Below are 14,603 nucleotides of genomic sequence, written 5' to 3' on the forward strand. Positions count from 1 at the left end.
TGGAGGAGGTGACAGGTACTGATTGGTGGTGTTTGGAGAGAGACCATCCTTTAATCAAAGGACCCAGGTCCTTTGATTAAAGGATGCAAAGATGTTCCTTTATGTCAAACTACATCTGTAATCATCCAGTAAAGTGGATTTAAATGTCGAGGTAAGCAAACAGTACCTGATCAGGACAAAAAACACGTAATTATCTGGCAGTTGTTTATTGAGTGCCTTATGTATGCCTTCAACCGAAAACTGCTTCAACATTTCCTAAATGGTATGATGGAGCCAGAAAGGTCAAATATAAATCAAAACACAAGTGCTAAACAGTTTATCCATTTTATTTCATGTTTAATAATCACATCACTAATTAACAAGTAATCACAATAAACACTTCTTTCAAACCAAAAAATAGAATTCAAAATTAATGGAAAAAAGAAAAACAAAAAAGAAAAAACAAAACAAAACAAAACAATGAGGAAGTTCTGCAAATGACATAGTAAGTCTACCTAACACATCCCATTGTTTTTTTTTTTTTTTCTGCATGCTCTGTGGGTGCAGTAGGTGTTATTATCTAGTAGTATATTTGCATGTCGGGTATGTGTGCCAGCAGTAGATGCAGCTCTACAAAGCTCCTAGGATAAATTACTGAGGAGCCTTCATAACCCAAGCTAAACCTGACAGCTACAGTTAGTCTTTAACTTAAATAAGGACGTGTTAAGAGTCTGGATGGTTGTGACTCTCCAGGGCAGGTGTGTGTGTGAGTGTATTGCTGTGTTGTTGTGTCATATGTAATGACCAATGTGTGTTGATATGCTGGGCAGCAAAAGTCCTAAATTATAGGCCAATACATGGGCCTCTACACCCACTACCCGCTTTAACAAGAAATTCCCTGGTCCACTGTGTAATATATCTTATAGTATATTTCAGTAAGTTTAATTAGCTTCAGCCTCACCTCTGCCTTGTCCTGTTTTCATATCAGCCAGCAGAGGGCACTGTATCCTGCAACGTTATTATCAAGAGATATTTGCCAGGTTATTAGAACATTATCATCAATTCTTAAGACTGGAGTTGTGGGCATGTTTTAAAGGTTTGGTTGAGCGCTGTTGCTCAGGGTACAAGCACACTACATTTTTATATGAAAAATCCTTGAATTAGGTGCTGCAAGTCCAACATTTCTAAATTGAGCCACTTTAACAGAACTTTTAAGAAATTTAGTTTTATTGGATTTTCAAGCTGACTTTGTATTGGTGTTAAATCTTGTTGTGTGCCTCCAGGATAGAGTTTGTGCAACTGGCTGTAAACAGACAGCATCGCCCAAACTGGCCCCAACAAGAACAACCTGCCCAACAGTTTAACCCCTACCAACACTTTGGAGCACAACCACCATGAGGCTACTGGAACACAACGATAAATACATATACAAAAGTGTCGCATCTTAAGTACATTATATCTCAAAAGACATTCTTTCACTTCAGCGGCCGCTTTCATAAGAAAAAGGCAGACTTGCTCAATAACAATAATATTGTCATAATAATAATGATCAGAATAATAGTCATGATAAAACACTTCCTACCATTAAACCATTAAAGGTAGATGAACATAAAAGCTATTCTTAACAACCTTATAACCCCCTGTTGTTGTTGTTGCTGCTGTTGCTTGGGATGTTTTTGTTCTTGTGGCGAGTGCATGAACATTAAAATTTCTATATACATGTGTGTGCAATCTCAGAAGTGTGCTAGTGGTAAGTAAATAACTCGGGGGTAAAAGCAAAAGATAAAAACATGACTGTGGACAGGCACGAGGAAAAATTTTGTTAGGTGCGAACCGTGGTTCAAACAAAGAAATTTCGCAAACCACAGCAACAGCTGCTCTTTTCACCAAGACGCAGTCCTAACATCCACATCTTAAACACTTCCACTTAAAGAAGAAATTAGTCTTTGAGTAAAAAGTATTGCCCGTATCTGTCAGAACATCTTTCTTGGTTGGCTCTACTAATTATTTCTCAAATTGAAAGGGATACTTTCATTTTGAAACAAAATGATGACTATCATGAATAAATACTGGAATTAACAGTATTTCATAACTGAGAGGAAAAGGGGGGCACTTCAATTCACTTTATTGCTCTGTTTATGAGAGCATGTGCAATGCTCCTTCAAAATTAAGTAATTTAGAGTCACTTGTTTTTTGAGGGGTATTTTAACCATTAATAAAATAACACCACTCCATCACAGTGAGCCTTCTTTGATATATGCAAGCGTTAAGGTGCAACTGATTTGATTCCACACTTTAACATTAAAGTGTTAATTGGAATTAAAAAAAAAAAAAAAAAAATCAACAAACAAACTCAGGAGTGTTTTGTAGCTTCATGGCATCAAACAAAGCTGTGGATTAAAAAGTGAATAAACCCAATAAATAATCAGAATTGTCTATAAAACCAGTCTACACTGATAGAGACTTCATTAATTTGTGGGGGTAAATTGGGAAAAATCTGATGATGCTTTTGACATGCTGACACATATTGCATTCTTCGCATTGTGCTCTGATGGGAGTTCATTTTTTTTTTTTTTTTAATTCATAGCTCATCCAAAAAAATCCTTTACCACTGCATTAGCATGCTGTGATGCTGTTTTTCTTTCTTTTTCTTTTTTTTTTTTTTGCTAGATCTAAACACTGTGGCACTAAAATCAAACTTTGGCCAAGATATGATGCAGTACCTGCTGGCTAATGAGCAATGTGCAGAATCAGTCTTAGCAATTTTAGCGATTTTTGTTGCTGGCTTATCAGTGGGATTATAGCTTACTATACTGAATTTTTATAAAGAATAACATCCCTTGAATAGCTCATGTCAGTGAGCGTGGGCCACAGCGTCATTATACAGAACACGTGGTTGGAATCGACAAGTGTGAGTGTGACATTAAAAGGTGACAACTACAGAAATCAAACACTCTGTTTTCCTGCCCATCATCATTGAAAATCATCATTTGAGTAACAAGGAAAAATACTATATCAACTGACAAGGATTGCCCCAAGGAAAGACATAAGTATTAAACCACGACACTGCAAGTCATAATGCACATAGGCTTTCAGTTCTGGGCATGATATTATACTATCTGGCCATGCATTATAAAGGCAATTGGAGGCAACAGTTGAGTACATTGCTACAAGAGAAGAGGATAAGCCACATCATGTTCCACGGCCAATACCCTGACAAGAAAAGTACTGAATACATCATATAGGTCTTTTTGTATCCAGTTGAAGCTTGTAGTTTGTCATAAAACATGCTACCATCACCCTCATAAAACACCTGAAATGGGAAACAGCCATGACTACTCACAACTACCAGAACAGCTTGAGCTACAGAATATCCTTACAACAGCAATACCAGGTGGCTCCTACATTTATTTCTGTTTCGTGAGCTATGACATTCTCTCTCTCTCTTTCTCTCTCTCTCCCTCTCTTTCTCTGTCAGTCTCTCCACCAAGAAGTTTTCAGGTAAGCAGGACAGGAGGCACGTACAAGATACACAGTTCCTTCAACTTCAGAGACACTTCTCATCCACAGCATTGAGACATCTTCCACACCTCCCTCTAGACTGCATGCTCCAAAAATCTTTTAGAGTCAACTTCCTCTGTTGTATTTTAGATACTTTCAGGTTGTACGATGTCTTCGGTTTATTGTTTGAAACATCTTTTTTTGCCACAAATGTACAATATGCTTTAAATCCTAATGTCTTCTTCACCCGTCTCTACCCTTCTATCAACACCTTCTACACATTCTTCCTCCTTCTGAATATTGACTCCCTCATCACTGTGTGCCTTAGTTTAGATGAACCTGTGCGTGTTTCCAAGAGTTTCTGAGTGCTATCAGCAAAAGACCATCCACTGTATTGCTTATACAAGAAGAAACATACAATAAATAAATAAAACCTTTTTGAAACTAAAAAAAAAAGGACGAGGAAAAAGAAAACAGAAGAAGTCGAGAAAGAGAGAAAATAAGTAAGATAAGAACAGAACACCAAAGTTCATACAGTATTATTCACTCAAACACATCATCACAAACACAGAGAATAAAGAGAGTTAAATAGCCTAAAATGGTTCAAACAGCCTACAAGTACTTTAGCTTTTTTTTGTTTGTTTGTTTGTTTGTCAGCTTGTTTAGGGTGACTGCTCTTATGATGAATCTGGAAATGCAGGCAGTGAGTGAGGAAGTGGATGAGATGGACAATGAGCAAGTGGTAAGCCAGTGTTTAATGAAGCAAAGAGTCAATGGTTACTGGGAACTGACAGTCCCTACGGTTACAAATACAAGGGATGCTATGCGTTTTGACTCGGCGTACAGAAGCCACAGCTAAGTCCAAGAGGGTTTCCTATGTTGAAGTGGTGATCAGTTGATAAATGAAATGAGCACTGTTGTTGTTAGGAGAGATGACGGAGGGTCCAAGAAGAGAGTGAAGCCCATCACCAGTCTGTCTACAGAGGATCCAACTGAAACTGGTGATTCCAGGCCAACCGGCTTGATGACGATGAATACAACAAACAGAATATCAGAGAATGCCTTGCCATCCTTTCAACGCCCATGTACTCCCACCCAGGCCCAAGCTCAGTCTATATACAAAGTCAGCTCAGCCAAATAAATGGGGAACAGGGAGGGGAGGGGGGCATGGGATTGCAGTAGTGCAGAGGCGAAGGGGTGACAATAATCTAGATGGCATATGATGATGGGTTCACATGTAAGAGATAAGGATGCTTATGGATCAACAGCAGCGTGACAGAATGAGCTTGACTGCGGAGTAGTAGGGTTAGATCCTGTGTACCAGTGAGGGGCAATCTGAGTCACAAATCTGCAACGGGAAGTCAAAGATGAAGGGGGATGTAAGCAGCTGACAGGGGCGTGAAAAAAAAGGTCACGATCCTGTTACAAGGCTACCGCTGTCCCCCTGGACTCCCCCCCGGAGATGCTGCAGGGAGGGGGCGGAGGGGGACCTGAGACAGCCAGCTGTGGCCAAGGACTCGTTGAGGGAGACACTGCGAGGAGTTGAGTAGTGGTGGGAGAACAACGGAGAGGGATATTGGTGGGGGCTGTTGCCCTGGTGGGCTGGCCAGGTGATGATGTCGGCGCCATGGTCCGTGCGAGAGCGGGCATTCTCGCGGAAGTTGAGCTTGAAAGACTCAATCTGCAGCAGAGAGGTTGGAAAAAAAAAGTAGAGAGAGGAAAGAGTAGAAAAGGGAGAGTGAGAGAGAGAAATTAGAGAGGAAGAAGGTGGGAAGGGGGAACAGGTGATGTTGAGGGGGTTGAGATGAAGAGGGCAGAGGGATAGCAGAATTAAATGCCTGCAAAATAAGAAGTCAAAAGATGATGGTCTGGTCAGGTGCTTTTGACTGCAGAGAACATGATGAATACAGTACAAACAGCAGAGGTACAGCTTTACAACATAAGCTGTCAGACCCTAGCTCTCTCTAAACATTGGTCCCATATTCAGGTGACTGGAAAGACACTTGACATAAGCAGAACCCCTTAACTTTAAAGGCACCTGTGTTGGATACACTCTTTAGGAGTTAAAGAGCTAAAAGACAGGAGGACTGGGAGGTAAACCCAATGGACCAAGGAGGAAGTGGTAGGGAAAATATCTCGGCTAAGTTTCAATTACTGGGCAACAGAGTACACAAAAATATGACAGTTTCAAAAAGCAACTCCAAATGTTTCTGGCAACAAGCTATTCCCAAGCAACAAGACTGCTGCAGAGCATTGAGTGCTAATGCCTGTATGATACTGCTTCAAAGTTACCCGTGTATTTCTTGCAGTAGTGTTTGTAAACCAGACCCTAGAACCATAGCAAATCAGGGGGCACACACAAACTTACTTGTCTCTGGGATGCTTGAGTCCAGACCCTGGGGCTCCTGGAGGCCCTTGCTACCACAGGGGGCCCCCTCCTTCAGCCCATTCTCCTGGGCAGCAGGGCTTCCTGCCTGCCCTGGCTCGGAGCCTGGGGCTGGGGCCGGGGTGCCACTCAGGGGCGTCCCATTCCCCTCTGTTGTCTCCTGGGCCCCCTCAGCCTAGAAACACATAGCAGGGTGTGTCAATTGGTGAGGATGGGGGTGAACTAGCCTGGCTCCAAATCTGTAGTGCATTGGCTGACCCCAATAAGTACCTTTGGTTGTCTTTTACAAAATATAGAATATTACTGATGGTAAGTAATTCATAAATAATTTGAGAAGATATATTGGAACTGCAAATATCTGGAAAGCTAGATAATTGCTGAAACTGTACAGATCTGGAGCCATGCTAATGTGGAAAGGATGAACAACCACGAACATAACTGAATTGTATGGCAAACTGTGTAACTTGAACATGCCTAATGGTTGCAATATCAGAAAAAAAAAACAAGCATAGCATACATCACATAAAAAAAGGTGCAGAAATTATGTTTTTTCTGAAGCACAATCAAAATGCACAATATCAGTATTCTATTTTAAATGAGAGAAACATAAAATGAACCCAGGTGTTACGACTTAAAATAGAAAACAATATTATATATAAAAAACAAAATGGCTGATAGTGACATTAAAAACACTTCACAATAAAGCCCAGTGGAAACCAGGTAAAGGCACAACCAAGGAGGCCCGTATAACTTTGCATACACTCTCACTGTTTGTTTTGTTTTTTGAAAACATCTTACCGTGGATTTGATCATAATTCTTCATTCATCTATATCACTGAAAGAAGTAAGGGAAATGTGGTCTCCTTTCTGGGTATGAAGAGGGCATGTTTCAAAGCTCTCCAAAGTTTTGTTAAAGAGACTTTATTTAACTCATAGCTATGTGATAAAATGCACTTTCCAATAAGTAATTACTGTGTGAATGCAATTTTTTGGTCATTCATATGTGAATGTGCCTTCACTAAGTAGGAGGGTGTAGATGATGGGTGATGTTCTGCAGAATGGGCGTGCGAAACACTGAGTGATACAATACAAATGATGAAGTCATGCAGTGATCACAACACACAGATGGACTGCTATAGGCTGAGGGGACAGGTGACATCATATCAGATCAACTTGTCAGTGGCTTGAATTTTTGATTTCCTTGTGTTTGTAAGCCCCTCCATTGCAGTCATCCAGCCCTTACATCTTATTAGGCACTAAAGTTGTTCTCTAACTCAAATCTCTGTCATGTTCCATTATTCAAGTCTTTTTATATTTTAGAAATCTACGATCATCTCCATGACCACTGCATCCCTTTATGTCTACATCCTTTCTGTCTCCACCCCCCACCCCCCAAAAATTCTTGCACAGTATGTAGGACAGAGCTGAGGTCAGCCCTGCAGGGGAACATCCAGAAGATTTCACAACAGAAGGACAGAGGGTCAAGAAGAGAGGAACCAAATGGGGGTGAAGAGGGTTCAAGGCTTGAGACGTTTTAAATGGTTGCAGGTGGCTTATAACAAGGGGTCATCATCAGTGATTGCCTGAAGCCGACCAGTATCTTGCGGATGTTACTATGAACACAGTGGTGAAACCGTAGAAGAACCCACAAATCCCTCCCCAGTTTATCACTGACACATTTTTGTGCATAAACACATAAATGTACACAAAATGAAAGGACTGAGGCTTTCCAGGCTGCAATCCTGAACACCAATGTACTTCAGAAAGACATCTTCTCATGGTGAGTTTAAAAGGGCTTCATAATTCTTTGAGAAAATATCAAAAGCAGAACATACTGTAGACTGCTGACAATTCCATATAAAAGGGTGACTGCAGTCTGATTTCCATTAATTTTTCATAAGACCCAAGATATTTTCCAGACAGTACGGTGAACAATGGCCTGGAGCTAAAGGTGAGTTACATGTGACAGCATAGAATGAGCTATATCCAAATGTCTACATTCATAATACTGCATGACTTTTATGAGCAAGCACAAAAGATTACTTAACCACCTGGTCTCTTCACTGATCTATAACCAAAGACCAGAGGCTATTAGAACTTTGCTTCATGCAATGACGCATTCAGAATAGATCTTAAGTCAATTTAGGGCACTGACCTGTTTTTAAAGAAACCAGACTGACAGTGAGTGGATGTATATATAAAATATGAGTTCCATATACAGTGGAAGGACTAAAGTAATCAGGTTGTGTTCACATGAGCTTGCTTTTTGTAGAAAAACTGCTGCCTCAACTGCTTTTTATGGTGATAATGAAAAGCAGGTTGAGCCAGCAAGCAGTATTTAGTGTTGTGTATAACTCTCAAACACAGCCAATGTGCTCCATAATGACTCCTTGTGGTCATAGTGGTCAACTGCCACCAACCTTTCTCCTGCTACCTAAACCTTTTTCGTTTTGATTGTTGTTCATGTTGACAAATGTCATTTATCAATGTACTGAGAAACCTGCCTTATCATTTCTGCAACTGGCCAGTTTATTAAGGGAGAAAAAGAAAGCACGCACACATAATAAATGCAGCTGATCAAAATTTTCTCCACCCTGTCTAAGAAGTCACAAGATGCAAGGCTTTTTCCATTGCAGATGCCTTCCACTCACCTTGCAGCAAATCCCAATTAACTGCAGTGTAAATCCGACACTGGCAGTCTGTAGAAAATGGAATAGTGTGAATACAGACTAGAGGATGTCTTTTGGAGTGACGATCTCACCTTGATGTTTCCTCCGCCAGGCGAGTGGCCCAGGTTGTCCATGGAGCCAACTTTGGGCTTTCCCTTAAAGTTCACTTTGTGGCTCTCGATCTTCACATCACCACCGCCTACAGGACACATAACATTTCAGGCCTTGACATAATAAAAAACTAATTTGAAAGTGTGCATTTATGAATGGATGCACTTCTGATATTCACTATATTGCCATATATGCATTTGCACGCTCACACATCGGCAACTGTAGTATTTCCAATCATCCCATGAAGCATCTGAACATAAAATATTAAAATGACACTGTATTTAAGGTTTCGGCCCTTTCACTACAATGCAAACATGTTTTACATTATTACTGAGTGTGTTTTCCCGCCATGTTGGAAGCCATCCATTTCCATTAATTTCAGTACAGGACAAAAAACATTTGAGACTTGAAACTTGCTTGGTAGTAAGGTTAAGTATGTGTGCAGTGTAGTAATGGGCTAAAACAACAAAAATACAAAAATATGACTGGTCCTTAAAGTCAAACAGTAGGCATATCCCATTTCCCAGCAATGCTTTACCAGGCTTGTGTTTAATGTTGTCCTTGGAGCCACACTTTGATGTCACCTTACTCAAGTCCACCTTCTTGTTTAGTATCTGCACCTGCCAACAGATAAGACAAGATGTTTCATAAATTGTGTTTAAAGAAAAATAGACTGGACCTCCAAAACCTGCATTGTACTGTTTTATGGATTCCTTGGCATTTCCACTGCATTTCTTCTGCTAGAATTTTAGGGAGAAAAGTTTCATAATTTTCCAGTAGCTAAACTAAAGGCTTCTCCACACCTAGGATGACAACCAACGGGATTAACTACAACTATAAAAAAGATTAAAATTGTTAGTACACAGAGTGTTCCCATCACAGAGCTTACTGTTGGTAGAACCAAAAGGTAACAGCAAATTCAATTTCAGATTATTCTCAGAATGATTGGCTGAGGTCAGGATAATGACAAAACACTTTCAGCAAAACAAAATTGACTTCTAACTGCTGAAACAGTCTGGCACTACCTTAAGGTCATGGCTTGTTTTGTTTGAATAAGGACTGTCTATACTGCTACTTAACACTGTTTGCAGTACTAAATCCGAGAGGAGTACTACTCTCCATTCTGATTTTTTTTTTCTGTAAGAGGCCAACTGCAAACCATGTTCTTGTGCTGAACTGCCTTTGCAAGACTGGGTTCAGACACATGGCAAAGACCTGGATATTGAGAAACATGTCCTTCAGTTTCTTATTCCATATGCAAACCTTGATAACATGGCCAGGTCACCTTGTTACAGTTAAACTTCACACTTTGTGTTCACATCCATTTCGGATGAGCTGATCACAAGTGGACAGGTAAGACAGATTCCCATTCATACCTAGCATTATCATGCATACCAGATGTGATCAGATCTGATCCATTAGTATTACTTTGTGCTTTTCTTACTTTGTCCTTTCTGTACCTTACTCCAACTAACCCTGTCCTTCCTTCCATCTCACTTCTATTTTCCATGTTGTTACTATCTTCCCAGTATTGCCTCTCCATCCAATTTCCTATCACTGGCCCATAAATGAAACAATTGCACCCAAGCTCTCAGTTTTTTAGGATTACCAGACAAAGATGCCGCTACCTTAATGCAAAAAACCTCATCACTGAAATTTGACTTTCATGCCAAGAGTTAATTCTATCAAATACTCCTTGCAACCACAAACCGACTAGGCAGTTTTCTGATGTCATGAATGCATCGGTATGCATTAGTGTTCACACTATAAATGCTATGCAGCAAAATGCTTCACAGACCACCTCAGAAGGTGATCTGAGTGATTGGATGACAATGGATCTCCAAGATCCACTGCACCCTGTTCACATCTGTACTTGGACCAAGCAACTGGTGATTGGATCACCCGAGATGCATGATAACCTGAGTGTGAATGGGATCTCAGAATAACAAGTGCAAATGAAGAACCCACCAAATGAAGATACCCAGGAGAGGACAGTATCATTCCAGGGAACAAGAATTAGAGTGTACACATATGATGTGGAAGTCTGTGATGTAATGTCTGTGATGCATTTCAGAAATGGAGTCTGAAGTGCATGTGTTTCAATTCCAATTTTAACTCTCACTGGCAATTCTGTCCTCATCGAATCAAAGCAGAAAGACTTTATGGAGACTATTTGTGCAGGTCAGACGTCACACATGTAAAATCGGTGTTGGATTGACTGATGTTTAGTAAGTTAGTAACAGGGCAGGACAAGGCAGAAAGGGTCTAAGAAAGCATGGGACTGTGAAATGGGTTCTGGGGAAGGGCTGATACCGAGGGCTTGCTACCATGCTGTCCACCAGCTCACCACACAAAACCTTCTACTTCCAAGGGTCCGGACAAGAGCAACTGTGATTTGAAGGTCTTGAGTAGCTTGACTTTAAGTAGCTTGACTTTAATGACTTTAATCTACAAATGACTCATGCTAGCCCCAATAACAGACCTATAAGCCTACGATAAAGCTTGAATTTGTTTTACTGTCAGTGGGTGCAGGATGCTGTTACCGGTCCATTTATTTGACTTCATCTCTTCTTTCCCAGGAGTGAAGAAGAGATGACAATGTGATATTTCATGCTTGCACTGATGTTCCAGTAGTCATAAATCATGCAGTGTCAATATAGCAAGGTCACATTTTCCAGAGCCGCTGTCAGGGATGCTCCTTTTTGAGCCCTTGTTGGCCCAAGGCGTGTCATCTATTAATTTATAATTGTATGACTTGCTGTGGAGCAGAGCTGGACAAACAGCAGGCGATTTCCAGTGGAGGATTCAGGGGATTATAGCACACATACCAACCCTGCCATCTGTTATTCGCCTCTTAAAAATGACTTTTTCGGTGAGTTACCACTCAGTGTTTGCCCTTGTTTATTTTCCACAGATGTGATACTGAAAAAGTAGAGAAAACTAAGCTTTTCCAGTTGTAGATGCTTTCATATAAGTGTTTCCATCTCCAAGGCTTATGATGCCAGCGTTCTTCGAGAGTGAGTGGCTCTTCATCAGGTCAGAAGGTTTGACAATGAGCTGAGGTCGTGGGCTGGGCAGTACTTACATTCCCTCCACCAGGAACATGCTTCATATTGTCCTTGGAGCCCAAGCGAGACGTGACGTGGCTGAAGTCCAGCTTTTTGGAGACTATTTGAACCTATATGGACATAGCATAGCAGCAAGAGTGGGGAAGGAGAGGAAAGGAATGGAGGGGAGGGAAGGGGGGAGGAAATGGCATGAGAGAAAGTGAAAGGAGACAGAGGAGGAGAGTGAAGTAGGGAAGAATAGAGTGGAGTAGAGTAGAAGAAAGGAGAGGAGTCACCGTCACAGTTAGGGTTAGCTGGGAAAGGCCACAAGGGATGGAGAAAGGAACAATCACCTGGACAAAAAATATACTGCATGAATACTGCTTCAAGCATTTTCATTATTTCAAATGAGCTTGATCTCAAATGTCAGGCAGTTGAGCTGCCTGAAATGCTATATTTTGCTGGTATTACTATTTGAGAAGTATGAGAAATCAAGTGCTCCCTATGGTTGGAAAATACTTGAAAGGTATTCAAGTACTATTTTGCCCAGGTCTGGAAAAAAGGAGAGCAGAAGCTACTGGAGGCCACACAGAGGGTCTTTTATAGTGCACACACATGCAACACAACACAAACATCTGTCCCTGTTTTAAAAATAATCCACTGGACTCTCATAAAGGTATTTCCTAGAGAAACTGTATGTTTTGGTACTGACAAGACTTGTTTCACAGCAACCATTTTGACATAAAATAGCATGGTAAACATCGGTGTTACTAATGACGTTAATTAATGTTCCATTCCATTTCTCAGACTTGGAGCAGCACCAGCATGAATGACAGCAGGACCCTGTCTCTTTAAGAGCTACATGGAAAAGATCTTAATGTCATTAGTAACACCTGTGTTTACTTGCTATTTCACGTCAAAATGGCTGCAGCAAAAAAGGTCTATTAGCAGAATGTTACTTATTTATGTTAATCTGAGTTAAGAAAAAGTTACAGATGGAAATTTGTTTCTCCTTCATGCTGATTCTTTGCTCAAGTGCCGAACCAATTTATTCTAGCAAACAAACAGAGAGAGACTACAGACTGTTTTAAGATTTGAGTTAAACTGCTACAGCTAACAGGTCGAACCCCACTCAGAGAAATATGATATATCCATGTTAGTGGTAAAAAGTAAAAATTAATTATAGCAGACATATCAGGTTCCTAACTCTTCCAAGCACACCCACATGCACACCCACAAACAGTCACACATTTATCAGTGGTAGGCTACAGCTCAGTCCATGACAGCCAGTGTGGTCCTCTGGGTGTCATTATGGCAGTTTAATTAGGGAGATGGAGAGCCTTAGCAGCTGCTGCAGCAAAAACATAACTCAGTGAAAATGCTTCTCTGTGCCTCTTGTGTGTTTATGACACAGCGAGTGTGTATTTGCATACATTCTTTTATTAATTTATTTGTGTGTATCTGTGCCCTCCTTGTGCCAGTGTCTTAAATTGTTATATGTGGTGAAAGGACTTGCAACAATCTTGTGTCAGGATGAGCCAATTTACATTACAGCAAAACATTTTACTGCTTGAGGGCAAGCCAAGTCTAACTACTTGAGGAACTATTTGCTGGAGAATAACTTTGTAATTAGACACTTGGCTGTCTGTCTGCATCGTATAACTATAATTGAGTAAATGAATACTTTTTTGACACATCTCCTTTAACCCTTACACAGAGAAGAGGGAGGTAAATGAGGAAAACACTCAAGTGGACAAACATTTTTTAATGCTTGTGAACACATTTTAATCTTCTATTTGGAAATTTTGTTAGCTTGGCATGATGCCTTTGGCTACTTTGTATGTTGACTTCATTAATGTTGACTTCATTCATTAATTTATAACTTGTTCATGCTAACAGCCTTCTCCAATAGCTTAGCAATACTCTGTTACTGTGTGCATTCATGAATATCTACAACGTGTGAACTTGAACCTGCTGATTTGAATAGGATCTCTACCTAATACATTTTTGTACTGTAGATTTATGTTAGCCTGGAGCAGAGGAGCAATAAATGAATTCCACTGGAGCCATTTTGCATTTCTAGATCATTCCTAATGAAACAAAATTATCAAAAGAAATGAAAAATGGCTACCCCTGATGAGTCCTGTGACATGAAGTGGAACCAAAGGTTAGGCTGTAGGTTGACGGTGATTGAGATCCTGATACTGGGGAAGTTTTCTCACTTCATAGTCATTTGTCAGTGCTAAAGGTAGGGGTTACATTGCAAAGTGTATCTCAAGTCAGCAGTCAAGAGCAGCTTCACTCCAAGTCAAGAATATTGAATGGGATAGTGTTCCAGTTGAACTGGAGTCTCCACTTTCACAGACAGTTCAATGCATCAGCAAATTCTTCCTTATGCCAACTTTTATGGAGCAAATTCTGTTTGTAACCCATATTACACAGCCCTTGAAGCAGTTTGCTAATCTGGGAAGCAGGAATAATCATGTGTCACTCATTTAATTACAGATGTTCAAAGTCTCCACAGGTCTGTCTGTATTTCTGTCTGAATACAGTTAGACAGTGGGAGGCAACAACTGTAATAGAGGATGAGGGAATAGGTACTTTGCATGCCCATAAGCCTGTTGCTAGTAATTTTCACTTTAGGTTATGCCCTCCCTGGCTACATTTGAAAATAAAGTTGACACCAAAATAGTCCTAGACAAGCATATAGACTAGTTTCCACAATCCTTTATCCCTGGTAACAATGACAATGCATGGAATACAGCAACAATGACTTGACTTGCTCTGCAGTCTGTTGGGAAATTGTTCAGTTTAGTCAGTCAGTTTAATGGGCAAAGACCGAAAAAAAGCACAACATGGAAGGAGGAGAAAAGGAAATATGTACAGTGTGAACAAAATGAGATAGACTGA

At 40.4% G+C, this 14,603-nt stretch overlaps 1 protein-coding gene across 9 annotated transcripts in view; it reads right to left on the minus strand.

The window, feature by feature from the left end:
- Window positions 1-308: 308 nt before the first annotated feature.
- Window positions 309-14,603, minus strand: part of LOC115378975 (microtubule-associated protein 4) — a 127,519-nt gene continuing 113,224 nt past the window's right edge. For 6 of the 9 annotated variants that reach the window (XM_030079592.1, XM_030079587.1, XM_030079591.1 and 3 more), the window contains 5 exons: window positions 11,732-11,824; window positions 9,185-9,266; window positions 8,628-8,734; window positions 5,849-6,041; window positions 309-5,318 (listed from right to left, as the gene is read on the minus strand). In XM_030079592.1, the coding sequence (XP_029935452.1) occupies window positions 5,311-5,318; window positions 5,849-6,041; window positions 8,628-8,734; window positions 9,185-9,266; window positions 11,732-11,824 (483 nt within the window). In that variant the 3' untranslated portion in view covers window positions 309-5,310. The remainder of the gene's footprint in view (window positions 5,319-5,848; window positions 6,042-8,627; window positions 8,735-9,184; window positions 9,267-11,731; window positions 11,825-14,603) is intronic. The other 3 variants (XM_030079590.1, XM_030079589.1, XM_030079584.1) reach the window with 2 other exon arrangements.

Source organism: Myripristis murdjan, chromosome 20, assembly GCF_902150065.1.
Source record: "Myripristis murdjan chromosome 20, fMyrMur1.1, whole genome shotgun sequence".
In the NCBI taxonomy this organism is placed as follows: domain Eukaryota; kingdom Metazoa; phylum Chordata; class Actinopteri; order Holocentriformes; family Holocentridae; genus Myripristis; species Myripristis murdjan.